We start from the raw sequence: 15,602 nt of genomic DNA, 5'->3' as shown, positions 1-15,602 counted from the left end.
GGTCGGACAATGTTATGCTGATCCCTTATCGTTCGTGGAAAAAATTACATATTTAACCTATCTGTTCTACACTTAAGCTCTCTAATTTTATTGACATGATCTCTCTTACCGCATTCTACCAATTTATGCAAGAGATTTAATTCGTAATTTGACCTTCGGTCCTTGACACCTCCTGTAATTTAACCCTTTCCTTCCCTCTCAGCAAATAACGCAGGTAAGCGGCTTATAAGAATGGCATTCAAGGGAATTTTTGTTTTACGAGTACATTTTGAGCAAGAAAGAACGGAGCAATTAATGTATTTCGGCAATATTTGGGAAGAAAATGGACGTAGTAATGGGGAAGCATTTTAAAACAGAAGAGAATTGATGAGTAAAGATTTGAAGGAAATATAAATAAAGAATTCACTATAGAGCGTAGTGTTTTATGGACGTGAGACATGATTGGTCTTCGGTGCAAGAAGATGAGCATAGATTGGAGGTTTTTGAATGCGGAGAAGAATGAAGAAAATAAATTGGAGTGAGAAAGGAGGACAAAACAATTGATCAAATTTAATTGGGTTTCCAATTCAAAAGGTTTTAATAAGGTGGGCGAAGAGAGGAAGTTATTTGCTGGGGGAAATCCAAAAAAAGTCAAAGTGGATGGAGGTAATATTGAAAGGTAGTTGTATGCTGATAAACCCGGGATAGAAGTGAGAATGATATAAGGGTAGGCAGATGCTTTTTACACAATATGAAGTAAGGCAAAAGTTAAGATGAAGGAAATAATAAATAATGCACACCAAACTGAAGAGGAAGTCCTCAAAATACTTGGGAGTAGATTGTTTTCAGTGTACGTTTGAAGCCTACTTTTAAATAGGTATATTACTTAGCATGGAAGGAGATGATCAACTGATATTCTCACGTTAGCAGCTGTTTCCGAAGTCGACTGCTTCGCCGCCACCCTGAGAGGCGAAGGGATTAAGCCAGAAACCCAAGGCGGTGATGACCCATCAATCATCCCGCTAGTGGAGAAAAATATGAATGTTGTGGCCGGGGAATCAGAAGAGCGGGTGATGACAGGCAATGTAGCAACACCGCGCATCCGGCGTTTTTAACCAGCGATACAAATTACAAAATACCGCTCACGTAGTGCTACTCTGTAATTCGTTACGAATCTGTCGATATTTGACCGGTAACGGAAATTGTCGCTTGCAACGAAACTCTTTCGCCGTTATCAAAAGGATACAGTTATAGACAGTTGCTGGATTTGGAGTTCTCATCTATATCTACATAATACCCCGCATGCCGCCGCAATGGCGTGCGGCGGGGGGTGCTAGGTCACACCCGTAAATAGGAACGCAACCACATGCAAATTCAGCACATACATGAAAAACTATACACATAGTGGCGTACACATACATGTAAAAATCCTTTCATTCGACACGCATAACCAATTTATGTTCGAGTGTGAATAATTCTTGAGACCTCGGTGATGAAACCTGCGGATATGAATTTATTTAGTAAGTTCAACATAGTATTGAATCGTCTTTCTTTTAATGATACCCACCCAAACTCCAGAAGCATTTTAGTGAAGCTTTACATTTTATCGTAATAGTTTTTAACGAAACGGGCTAACCGGCATTGAACCACTATCCTTGGGGAGGAGAGCGTTTTATTTTGCTCGCTCATTTGTTGGTGGAGTTTCGCATTCTTGCTTTTCATATTCTGGCTTGCGCATTGTTGGATGGATTCCATACTGCATCCTGGGGTGCAATTGTTTGTTGGATGATAGTGCATTTTTTGCATGCATGTTGGATTAAGGGATTTTTGAATGAGTGTTTACGCCACTGTGGGTAAAGTTTTGCATGTAGGTGTTGATTTTGCATGTAGTATTGTTCCTTTTTACGGTTGGTGACCTAACACCCCCGCCACACGCCCTTGCGGCGGCTTGCGGGTTATTATGTAGATGAATATTTAGATGAACCTTCTCAATTTTCCGAATGAGACCTTTCCACTTTCACTCCCATATTTTCCATGCATATTCTATATGCGGCCTTAAAAGAGCTTGGTAACAACGTTCCTTGACCTTGGAATCACTTCTGCCAACAATGCGTCTAATAAATACCAATGTTTCATATGCTTGCCCGCAGATTTTACGCAAACGAGTTACCGATGTTGGTAAATTATAGCAATCATGTGCTATCGAATTTAGGGACAGTGCTCTAATAAGAGTACATAAGGTCTCTAAGATACATCTACATCTACATAATACCCCGCAAGCCGCCGCAAGGGCGTGTGGCGGGGGGTGTTAGGTCACCAACCATAAAAAGGAACAATACAACATGCAAAACAACAAAATGGGAAATTACATTCACAGCAGCGCACACACGCATTCAAAAATCCCTTCATCCAACACTCATGCAAACATATATGCCACATACCAATAAAAAACTGCACCCCAGGATGCAGCACGAAAGCCATCCAACATCACCCAAGCCAGGACACAACCAGCAGGAATGTGAAACACCACCACCACATGAACATGCAACACAAAACACTCTACATGCCATGTTTGCCAGATTATTAGTGCACCAATTCGCAAAGAGAGAACTCAGTTGTGGCGAATACTCGACTAACTGAAGTATCGGGTTAGTACGTAAAATTTTAAATTTTCTTTTGAACGGGAATTCATAAATCTTAAATTCCATGGCGATAAATTCAATCGTTTCTGACTCTACTTTGTGACAATTCACCATTACTGAATGAGTAGACTTTGTATTTTTTCACACGAAATTTTATTGCACTACCACCGGTTTCGACGCATAGGCAACATCATCAGGCTGCATACCTGATGACATTGACTATGCCCGGTAGTAGTGTAATGAATTTCCGAGAGAGAAAATGCAAAGTTCATTTATTCGGTGGCCGAGAAGAATAAATTGGAAATACAAAAAGAGGGAAATATATAAAATTATTTCTAATGTAAATAATCGGTTAAATGTAGAAGGAAAAAAAACTACAAATACAAAACTATTGCAGCGAGGGAAATTATATTGTTGTTTTGCTATTATAACACTTTTCATTCATTTGAAATCATATAAAGACTCATTCGTCAAATCATTTGAAATAGAAAGACCCCAATGTGATCGAATGGTATCCCCTGATACTTCTCTCAATCCTCATTGACATGCCAAATTTGAAGCAAGCTGTTGAACATGTACTAAAACCAGTACCTAAATATTATTTCAAATCAGCCTTAAATTTATTTAATCTTTGAAAGTAAGTTTAAATGAAATTCTAAGTTTTCATGTCATTTTTTGCGAAATTGATTGATAGATGTGCAAGTTTACTTTTTTACGTGGCGCAGCTTCTGTTAAGGATTACATGTAAGGATATGCAGGAAAATAAATGAAGTGTAGCAATCATTAGAGAGTATTACTTTAACCTAGTGGGTGTTGATTATACATAAAATACCAAATTCCATTAACATTAGGCTGAAATAACATTTATTTGATTCATGCTCAATATTTATCTGGAAAAAATAACACAAATTTATACATAAAAGAAGGATTTTCTCCTCCATATTTCTTCAATGTTACCAGTACTGATAGAGATTATTTACATCATTTAATCCGTAAAATCATGAATTCATAATGTATTTAAAGTAATAAGGGAAAGGAAACGAAAAACATTTTACTCCCGTCAACATTTGCTGACATCTCTGCTAGAAGCTACCATGCGATCATTCTCAGGCAATGGAAAAATGTTTTAAACTAAAAAGCAAAATTAAAATTAGCTCAAAAACAAGGTTTTAGCGCCAGAAAATGTCTTCTATTTCTAAGAACCGTTGATACATGTCTAGAAAATAGCCTGCAAGCCCCGTTACTTACTGCGATTGCTGCTGTATTGAAGTAGATTAATAATCCGCCATAGGCAAGCCCTAGCGGCGACCTGTGGGGTATTGTGTAGATTTAGATGTAGATGAAATAACACTTTTGCCAAAGACTAGATCGATGAAGATTAAGCCTTCTAGCATGATTATTACGGTGACGTCAATAACTCTCCTGGGTGAAAAACATACTGTACGATCCCCTTTAATCAATAGGAATAAATAATTTTCGTAAAAATCGATGATATAATGATTAAGGTATATCCAAAGCAAAGCTCAATCATCATAAATGTCGCGATTTTTTTGTGAAATAATCGAGAAATTACATCTATACAATACGCGATATTAAGCTGGATTAAATTTTTTCCAACGATGAAAGGAAAAGAACACACCTTTAACTTCATTTTATCAAATTTATCGGCCAAAAAATAATTCGACGAATTTTTTTAGCATCTGAAGGTGAAAACACGCTGAAAATTTTAATAACATTTATTAATAATAAATATTTTGTATAAAACCTAGCATGCTTAGCCAGAAATACATACCTCATTTCACCCTCCATACGGAGGACATGAGGAACAGACAATAAATATGCATACAAAAACAATATTATATTCAAACAAGACAATCGGCGTCAGTCGTTGTGGCCACGTCGCAGTCGTACTGCCTTTGCCCGGAAACGTGCTCACAATAGATGTCCCGCGACCATTTCACAGCCGCGGAGACCATCTTCTTCCGCAGCGTGGCGACGCGACCCCGGTGGATTCGCAGTCGGGACAGGATTCGCTCGTTCTCCTTGTCCCAGCTGCCGAGGGAACCAACGACGAGAGCGCCCAGGTGAACCTCCTGCTTAAACTAGAGGCGGCAGCGGAGTCTCGCGGCCAGATCGTCGTACTTGGCCATTTTGGCCGCCCTGGCTGCGTGCAACGCCTCCAGTCGGTTCTCGAACGGGACAGTGACATCGATGATGTGCACCGTCCCGCCGGGCACCTCAGTCACGACGAGATCAGGTCGCAGGCGAGAGTGGTCACCCTCCACCTTTTGGTCCACCCTGGCCTTCCACTTGGGAGGCAGTGCGTCCCGTAGGAGCGACAAGATCTCGTCGTCTCCGTTTCCACGCAGCAGAGTGGCTCGCACAGTGGTTGAGGACGTGCGGCAGGGTTTCATCCTCGGTGCGGCACCTCCTGCACTTCCTGCTGGCATTCAGCACACCTCTGCGTGCGCCGTTCAGCGGAAGTACGTTTAGGCGGGCTCGGTGGATGAAGCGCCAGTCGCAGAAACGGGTGAAGCGGCCAGTGGACAAGAAGTGGCTGCTGTCCCAGGAGTTGGTGACAGCTTCCATCGCCTTCCCCTGGTCCTTCTTCGCCACCAGCCTTCGCCGGTAGGCTTCCCCGATCGCCCTACGGATCAAGCCGCACGCTCTGTGGCGGGATGTCGAGGGGATGATGAGGGTCTCCGAGTGGGGCGTCGGATTGCTCAGCCGCAGGGAGATATCGTGGCGGAAGACGCTCCACTCCCATCGCAGCCCGCACAGCCTTTGAAGGTCCCGGGTGGCTCTCCTCGCGCGGGACCATAGGGATGCCGTGGCCCCGGCCGTGGACCCTGCCGTAATCTCAGCGTCCCCGGACAGGTATCCGCATAACACCCTCTTCTCAGGCGGCGCTCCGATTTTCCCCAGTCTCTGGTGGACCGCCTCCTGTAGGGAGTACCAGGCTGTCTTGCGGACGAATGGGTCCTTGCACGTTAGCATGCGGAACGCCTGCGTCACGACAAGACAGTCCTTGAGTACTGGGAGTGGTGTGTAACCCCCGCCGCCAAGGTGTGAGGGGAGGTGGATTATTTCCCTGCTGGCCCTCTGTGGAAGGTATAGCCACTCCTTCACTGCCCCATAGACCACGGTGTCGGTGCGGGCAAGTGACTTTTTCGTGGTGGCCGTGACTCGCAGCGGGAAGTGGAGCCTCGGCAAAAGGAAAGTATGCAGAGCATCTATCTTCTGCCAAGGCGCCAGCTCGCTACTCCCCACCGAGTCGAGATCCTTCCGCAGTTTGGCCAGCAGGTCACCCAGTTGGTCTCCTGCCCTGAGACCAATAGGGGATCCCAGGTATTTGTAGGATTCCCCCTCCCCCAGCCGCTTCATGTCACCTCCCTGGATGGAGAAGGCCGTGTCTCTGACACCCTGGCGTCCACCCCTGAAGTCCAGGTGCAGGGAGGCGCATTTCTTGGCGTTGAAGCGGAGGCCACACCAGTCCGCTGACTGCTTGACTATGTGCAGCAGTGCCCTCAGCGATCCCGAGTCTCTGGCGAATTGGAAATGGCTCAGATTCGCCCCGCTCCACGACGACCGAAGCCGTTGCCCCAGTGTACAGGTCGGAGATGAGGTCCAGCAGCTGCTTTGGCATCCCCATTTCCGCGAGTACACGGATTATGTGGGGGTGGGGAATCGACCCGAAGGCATCCGCCAAGTCAAGCCACGCTAGTGCGATCTCAGTCCCCTTCCCCTTGGCAGTATCTAATTAAATTACTTTATGTTATAATTATGTGGAAACCGCCATGTTTCCTCTTTCTTTTCCTTTCGAATATCCTTTTACAGCGAACACACACAATTCGATCAATAATCACCAATACTGTGAGGCTTTTATCAAAACAACCCGCAATTCACCCTACAAGTTATTGTCCTTTGTTGATACAAAAAAATCCCAATTACAACAAATTTCTTCCGATTCTTCATGAAACGAGTTTTCATATAATACGCGGTTCACTTATGAATTCACATTTTATCTCATAGCATTTGTAATTCCTCCTTAGTTGACTTATAGCATTGAGAAACAGGATCCAGCTCCGATGGCGATAATGACAGGAAATGATAATAACGTGTGAGGCTAGGAACACTTCGAGCATGCATACACGAAGGTATTAGATTTCCATAGGAGAAGAGTGTGCTCCCGTGCTGGACGCCTGGAAAACGAGTCCTTAAATGGACGCGGGCGGCTAATTGTGGAAAAAAGAGAAATGCCGGCCGACAAATGATGGGATATGCGGGAGAGGCGGGTGTGACAGGGGTGATGAAAGTGGGAGGAGAAGAAGGAGACTGGGGACAGGGGGAAGGGGACGGCTAAGAGAGTGGACGGGCGGGTTATTGAGGGCCGAGGGGTGCTGGCCGGGTGTAGCGGAGTGGGGGCTTGGAGGAGCGGATGGATTTTATGGACGATTACGGCAAGGGGATGCAACTGGTGCGATGGTTGAGTGCTATTACGACGGTGTGGGTTGGGTGCGAGGGTTTGTTGGCGGTGCGTTAATGATCCCAGAGAACTAAAGAGGAGTAATATTCAAGGATTGCTAGAGCCTCACCTCGAATAAACTGCTATTGTTATACATGCGTACGTTACCATCACCCATCCTTCAAAGTTGTTCAGTAAGCCTACTCCCCCCCTTCTTTTCTTCTTCTCATTTCCCTGCGGGTTGTAGGACCGAAAATTCAATGTTTATACATACATATATATATATACATATATATATATATATATATGTATATATATATATATATATATATATATATATATATATATATATACATTTATACATTGATGATTTCGTCGAAGTAACACGGAAGTGTTGAATAACAAACGTTGACAGCAACAAACAATATAAGAACACATAAAAAGATCACTCACACGTTATTTCTTGATCATTTCGACGGAATTCAACTCCGTATTCATCGAAAGAAATAGAAGTGAATCTTTACTTCTATTTTTCTTTTACTTCTATTTCTTCCGATGAAGAAAAAAAAAAAAATATATATATATATATATATATATATATATATATATACATATATATATATATATATATATAAACTTTGTAAAATATATACCATTAACCAAAAATACAGTAATCAACCCGAAGGTCGGTTTGGTAGGTGATGGTAGAGTTCACCCAGTACTAAGCCCGACGCCGTGTGCAATTCACACATCATTGTAGGGCGGCCGGTTCCTTTCGCTGTACCAGTTATGGTTTCCCAGGAAAACATATTACCCGAAAAATCACATAGCTTGGGTGGAGCTGACGGTGCCCAGAGTGCCTTGCCCGGGAATCGAATCCAGGACCCTCCGGTCAGCAGTCCAACGCTCTACCCACTGGACTACCGCGACTCACATATACACTCATTCACATGGAAATAGATATAAGGAAAAGGAATTGGAACCCATATAATGGACGAACACAGTAGAGGTGGGGAAGATGGAATAAAGCAGATCACAAGTGCAAAAATATTTCCTAGACCGGGACTATAACTTCGGATCTTTCCACTTGCCGGGCGGATGCTCTAACCACTTGAGCTATCCACAAAACGTAATGTACACTGAGATCTGCGATATTTTAAGCAACCGATCGCCCCGATTCTTTGGCCAAGAGATGGCGTTAGGGAGCTGTTTCACCCACCAAAGGAGAAATAGACAACGCAGAAGAGGAAAGGATAGTAGGTTAGCAATCATACAACATCACAAAGGATTAGAACAGTGCGTTTCGTGGCAAGCATAGCCATAAGTAGAGACGAGCCACATTGGGCAAAAACACATTTAAACACGAAATCCCGCCAAACGGCGAACAAATACTCTTTCACGTTAAAATAGATATCAGGAAAAGGAATAGGAACACAATAAGGACGCACACAGGGGAGGAGGGGAAGGCGGAATCGACACATATAAAGGACGAACACAGTAGAGATGGAGAAGGCAGCATTAAGCAGATCACAAGTGCAAAACTGGGACTTTAACTCCAGCTATTTTTGCACTTGTGATCTGCTTAATTACGCCTTCCCCAACAATGCTCCATATAAATGTTTTGACGAGTCTTTCCTTAATATCCTAACTCAACGTCCCTGTGATCAACTCCCTCCTCCTTGTGAAAGCCTCTTTGCCTAGCGCAATTCTTCTCCTTACGTCCCTACTACTTTGACCGTGTTTGTCCAAAACACTACCGAGATACGTAAACTGTTCTACCTGCTCTAGATATTGCCCTCCTATTTTAATGTTTATCTTAGCCTTTTTCTTTCTTGAAAATCGGATAACCTTTGTTTTATTAATGTTGATTCTCATCCCATACCTGCCGCACTGAATTTCCAATTCACTCAGCAATGCTTGCAGCCCCTTGGCTGACTGACAAACTAAAGCGTGGTCATCAACAAATTTGACTGATTTTACGGATTTCCCTCCGACTTTCATTTCTACCTCCAGTTCTTACTATGTCTCTTTGATCATTTCCTCTGCCTACAGGTTGAACAGCAACAGTGATAATGGGCAACCCTGCCTTACACCCCTTCCTAATACTGCCCATCCGGACTCCCCGTTTCCCACCCGCACCTGAGCAGTCTGAGACATGTACAGGTTGCAGATTAGCCTCCTTTCCCTCCAATCTATTCCTATTTCCTGTAATATACTCATTAGTTTTTCCCAATTCACTCTATCAAACGCTTTTTCGAAATCTACGAAACAGGCAAATACATCCTGATTGTATTCTATATTCCTCTCGATTAGCGAGCTCATTATTGTAATGGCATCACGCGGATCTCGCCCCTTCCGAGCCCAGGCGTTGCCGTCGTGGAAAAACAACTTATCGCCCCTCCAAAGCTCGGACCGTTTTCGCCTTATTCTTTCTCTCAAGGATTTCACAACCCCAAAATAGTACTCTGTATTGACCAAATGGCCTTCAGGTAGGTAATCATGATGCGCAACCCACTTTGCATCGGAAAAAACTGTCAGCATCACCTTGACATTCAAACAAACTTGTCAACCTTTTTTAGGGCGGTGGGATGTTCATACCTTTAGGTGCGAAAATGTATTGATGCGTATTGTAATCAACTTTCTTCATCGTATGGTACGCTGAAATATCTCATTTACAAATTTTTCCATCCAGTAAGGATTTTCACAGTCTTGACCTCAACTAACCACAAGAACAACGTAACTGGAAACGAAAAAAGGGCAATTTCAAGCATGAATATCATCATTAAATGTGAATTTACATAATTAAAATTTCAGGTCAGAGAGAGGAGAGAATAGGATACAATACGAGCTAGTCGAAGATATGGATCGTATAATGAAGGAGCACTCTCGAATAATTTAACTGTTCCCGGTGTAACTCCCTGGAGCTCATACTTAAATATGCACTGGCGTAATTTAAGAGTTTCTAAATAAATGTATTTCCTAAAATAGATTTACTCCTAGAATAAAAGCAAACTCAGGCCATCCATAGGAAGCATCTCCTAATATTTTAACTTGAAGTGCTAATTAACCTTTTCCTTATAACTATTCCCATGCCATCTCCTTTTCCCCTCGCTTTCAGAGGCACAAATGCTAGCTGCAGACGTGATCCAGTTCGCGGAAGACTGTCGGGAAATCGTTAAGTGTTAATTAATCATATGGATCATTCATATTTTACCTTAAGTAGATTATTCTTTCATGTGCAATGTTGGAATAATACCCAACTTAAGTTGAAAACTGCTTATTATTCCGCGATCACCCCAAAATAAACACTTTATTGAAGTAGGTTACCGTTTGGTGACCTTGTTGCCTCGTCATTATTAGACCCAACGACACTTGATGAGGCTCGCGGTAATAACAAAAGTTTTGAGGCCTTTGGACAGTTATAATGTTAAAAAATTAAAGGAAAATTCCTTTGGCCATTATAAGTTAGCACCGCTCGTTCCTCAAAGAAAAACAGTAACCAACCACAACTTCTGGAACGGGATACCATTCTATAATAGTTTGCAGGAATGTTACTTCCTCGCCAGTGACCAGTTACTTACTCGCCTCGCCAGTTACTTCAGGGTGCTATCTTATTATGGCTATAGGAGTCTTCCTTTTATTTGTTAATTTGCGAGGCCATTGAGGTCAAGTTTCCTAGATTTTACTTATAATATTTTTGAAAGTTTTGGGAATGAATGAAATATTCAAGACGCATTTTCGAGTTTCACACATAGTAGCGTTTAACGACCACGTTTCAACAGCTCACTACCCTATCATCTTCAGAATGAAGTATATCAGCTGGAAAAGTCGCCTTCTGACCAATAACTAACTGTCAGGTGTGATCTGATTAGACTCATTCTCGCGGAAAAATCGCAATTAGCCGAGCACAGTCTCGCTATGGGTCAGCGTATTCACTTCGTAAGTACGGAACTCATACGCTATGGAAAAACTTAATGGAATTGCGTTGAGCAGAGAAGTACGTAAATAAGATCGGAAAGCACTCCAAACGAATAGAATATTTACGGTAGTCATGATGAGTGACCGACGACCAACAGAGAAGTTCACTTGTGTCACAAGCGATAAGTGCATAACTTAGTAGACGTATTATTTTGTGATAATGGCGGAGGGGTGAAGGGAAAGCCAGCGACGGCATTAACATATTCCAATGACGAAAGTCCCCCATTGATCACACAACTTTACGTACCATCCGACGGACGGGGTGTTCAACTTTAAGTACTCTGATCGTGGTATCCCAAGTAGAGATCGGGATACTACTTAGGATTAAACCTGAAAAACCCGAACCATCTGGGTGGAAATTCAGGGCACAAACCACGGCACCACCCCAATATCCACAATGGCAGTGGCTTCTCAAATAAGTAAAACTTTGTAACCTGACCCCAAGAAAGTCAAAGAGACGAGGGACCGTATCCAATTGGTCGGATTGGAACATCATAACAGATCAATCAGAAAAACCCGAGACAACTTGGTGAATGTTTTTCACCTGGAAATGTCAATATCGTGTTACTTGGAAGCAAATAGATTTTTCCAAGCTTCCAGAGATTCCAGCTTTGTTGCAATTCATGAGAGAAATATTTTACCACCAAAGTAAATGCGACTATTAAAAAGAAATTGCAGCTTTTATGTAAAAGTGGGAAATTCTAGTAGTGACATGTATTTTCCTTCGTAGTTATTTGCCTCAGAACATCAAAAAGTAATTACTTGACAGAGAACCTAGACTTATGCAATTCATTGGAAGAGCATGAAAACTGAGGAGATGGTTTGAGAAAGCAGAATGAAGGATTCCCAACGCTTCCAATACGCCCTTCTCCCACAAGTGCCATTAACTCTAGATTAAACTTATTACAAAGAATTAAAGCGTGTGGTTTTGCATCCGACATTGGAGATATAATTAGGCCACCCTAATTGCATTGGCAGGACCAACAATTGACTAAAAATTAGAGTTAGATTGTCGAACTGATAAAGTCAAGTATTCGTGTTTCCCGCGCACTACTCGCGGCATCAATAAAAGGGGGAACACCTAAGAAAATAATACACGCTGTCTAAAATAGAGGTTTATAAGATTAGAATCCCACAAAACTATCTCCAAGTCTGGCGTCCTAACGCCCTTCACCCTGCACCATTGACCCAGGTGGGGTGTAGATGAATGTACATATATAAAGCCAATTGCATTTGTGAATTGACCGTCCGGAATGTGCAGAATCCCAACCGGTAATAAATGTCCGAATTTAATGTGTGCCTGCCCTCTTTTGACGTATTTTCTTGCCCTTTTTGTTTAGGCATAGGAATAGCTGCTAACAATGCTATACTCGTAATTTATGTAGGCATGTTGCATGATTGGTATTCGGTCGCCCCCTTTCCACGCGGATTTTCGTGGATTGCGGGGTGCTAGGTGCATGAGAAAATAGAGGGGTATTATGTAGATATAGATTAAGTCTTTAACACCTTACATCAGCCTGATTTTTCACTATTATGATCTCATAGTAAGCCTATAATGTAAAAGAGTACGGTTCATCCGGTTAGGGGGCAAAAGGTGTTAAGGTTCATTCGCGCAAGAATTCAAATTGAGACCGACGTAAATGACATCCGTTGGCATTTCCTGATTTTTTTTATTTCCCCATGGATACATATTTGTGCACTGCTACTTTTTAATAACTCTTTTTATTTGAAAAAAACGCGGTATTTCTCCAGTCCAGCGGGGTTTTTAGCGAAATCAGGGGCCATCAAATAACTTCCCATATAAAAGTACTATGACAGGAGCCACATCTTTCAATGGTCGAGCCGATGCTTCTTCAACTCCTGCGGATGAGCTAGCTTCGATGGACTGCAGCAGCTGAATTAACTACCAACGCATCTTGATTATTTCTTTGTTCGTCCACCGACTCGTCAACGACGGGGTCGCTTAAGTTAGGTATTTTCAATACATCTCAGGTTAGGGTTAAAAATCCATCCAATTTTATTTTCCATTCAAAGATTTGATTGAGTAATGAGAGCCACCATTGCTCTAAAAACAGAAAGTCTTATCTAAAAGTATTTCAGATTGAATTGAAATTCTCGTCGTGTTTACTTGATCAAAACTGTCTTCATCACAGTTGCCATACTAGCAACGCTGAAACCAAGGCAATCTACTATGATTACATAAATTACCAAAAAACATATTTAAAGGAGTATTAATCAAATCAATTTATTTTTAAATCTAGTAAAATATAGAAACTAATTTAAATTCAATTCCTAATCGATTTGCAGTTCATCAAATACGATTTGGTAGAAAAATATCGAATGGCGACTATGGAACTGAGGTTAATCCACGCATGTAACTTACCCGGCCGCGATGGATATTGATTTTAAAAAGGAATAGAAAAGACACACCTTCCAATTGTAAGGTTCCCTTTCACGTGTATCTTGAGTGAATATTTTCTTCTTAAAAGTACGTGAAAAGTATCTCAAATGAATCCCACAATGAGTCATCTCGTGCTTAAAATGTGTAAACGACATTTAAATAACTGTTAAAATCGATAATACTCGTACTTTTCGATATACCATGAAAATATAATGAAAAGGCACTCATGTCGATATGTGTATTCATCCCTATCCAAGCCTTTAAGAGCACTTTTCAATCGGGTCATTCCCAGTGACGCGAGCGGCCCCGACCGCCAATTGCCCACTTATCTAGCCCACTCCTTCGCATTAGTAGAGACGCATTAGCCCTCGCCCTAATTGAACGAGGGCGGGCCGTCGAACTGTGTGAGCCGCACGCGGGGGCGGGAGGAGTCGGCGACGATTAGGTAGGCGACGGTGCGGGGGCCGATGCTCATTTGCGCGATCCCAAGTGCGGGAGAAACAATGGCGAACGATCGCGAAGGCGGATTTCGGGTCGATCATTGAATGGTGGTGATTAAATGAGACGACGGCAGAGACACCTACCGACGTGAATGCGAAGGGAAATCAACGCGTGGGATGAATGACGAAAGACGAACCCAGAAAGACTCTCTCTCTCTCCCATCCTGCCTTTAATAAACCGATAAAGTTCAAAATGCCACAAGAAGACAGTAAGCCTCACAGATATGCTGGAGGATTCATTCACGAAGAGATTAGGAAATACTTTGACTTTTATAAATACACAGGGCACATGAAATTCTTTACGGCACTCAAACAGGAAATTATTATGCCACCAAATTATGTTGGCACATTCGACCATCGGGATTAAATAAGAGAGATAAATACCGTTGCAAGTAATCGTTATTCCTTCGTACAGTGGAAAATTTTTATGTGCAATTTTAATAAAATGTAACCCAAGAACCCGAATATATTTCCTTGGAGACAAGCATTTAATTATTCAGTAATTATTGAATAAAGTATAACTGGCCTGGAAGTATATGCAGTGGTTTTGCATTTATGTTAATATATATGCTATATTTCTGTTAATATATGCATTCCTAACACCCACCGCCACACGCCCCTTGCCACGGCCTTCGCGGAATCGTGTGCAATATAACATCCTCCTATCTACTTAAAATCGTCCTAGCGGCAACAGGCCCACAGTACACCATTTGAACCCACGATAGAGGTTGCTAATTTTGGGCAACTAGACTCTTGTTCTCTTACTGACCCGGTCTCATTACCAAAACCCGGGGTTGTCTCACAGTCGTCATTAGCGGTCGTAGATTCCAGGGAGAGAGAGAGCAGGTTACAGAGTATAAACTTTTTAGAGATACGACGACGACATGCCTTGCCGTCGTCGTTGTGACTACCCTGAAATATTCACTAATCTTAATGGTACCCGTAGAGTTAAACACATTCTTCAAGGTTATGGAACGTCCTCGCATGCCAACTCATTCGTGGGTTCGAACACCCTGTTCTTGAGTGTTGTAATAGTCTTTAATCTTATGTATTTGTTAAAAATTTCGTTGTAAAGGCCAAGAGTTTTTGATGAGGGTAAAAAAGAAACTTCCACTATAAAGATTTAATATTTCACGGCCATGGTTTCGATGCTGCACATCACCATCAGGTAACATACATAAAAATTTTCAACTTATATAGTCTGGCTCGAAGAGGGGAGTAAGGGAGGGGAGAGGGGGTAAGGTAGGGGGAGTAAGGGAGAGGAGAGGGGCTATGGCAGGGGGAGTAAGGGGGAGGGGGTAAGTTGAGTGCAGGTGTAGCAACCTATTGTTGGTCTAAGGGATGACGAGGGTATGTATTGGAAGGTTACTGGCTCAAATTTGTGAAAGTTCATATTAATTAAATAATCATTAAATGAGAATACAATGTAACACTCAACCGTTCTTAGAAATAGCGGTGGAAAAATTAAGAAAAATCCACAAAGCTAAACCTAAAACTATTATATTTGCCAAGAGTTCTGTTATCGGGTTACTATGTACTAAATAAATAAATGCATGCATTAGTACAAATTAGAAGGACGTAAAACCGAATAGGCTTCATAGATATTATCGTTATTATATTGCTAAAAAACCGATTTT

At 42.2% G+C, this 15,602-nt stretch overlaps 1 protein-coding gene across 1 annotated transcript; it reads right to left on the bottom strand.

Annotated features, from left to right (window-relative positions):
• Positions 1-4,895: 4,895 nt before the first annotated feature.
• Positions 4,896-6,005, bottom strand: LOC139695642 (uncharacterized protein T26G10.4-like). Its single transcript, XM_071594452.1, has one exon. The coding sequence runs from the start codon at positions 6,003-6,005 to the stop codon at positions 4,896-4,898; it is 1,110 nt and encodes a 369-aa protein (XP_071450553.1).
• Between the last annotated feature and the right edge of the window lie 9,597 nt (positions 6,006-15,602).

This window comes from Hetaerina americana, unplaced genomic scaffold, assembly GCF_022747635.1.
Source record: "Hetaerina americana unplaced genomic scaffold, ioHetAmer1.1.p SCAF_61, whole genome shotgun sequence".
Taxonomy (NCBI): Eukaryota; Metazoa; Arthropoda; class Insecta; order Odonata; family Calopterygidae; genus Hetaerina; species Hetaerina americana.
This window is presented reverse-complemented; position numbering and strand designations above follow the sequence as displayed.

What these genes read in the sequence shown, in the direction of transcription:
- LOC139695642 (XM_071594452.1), bottom strand. Translation starts at nt 6,005, where the DNA reads ATGAAGCGGCTGGGGGAGGGGGAATCCTACAAATACCTGGGATCCCCT.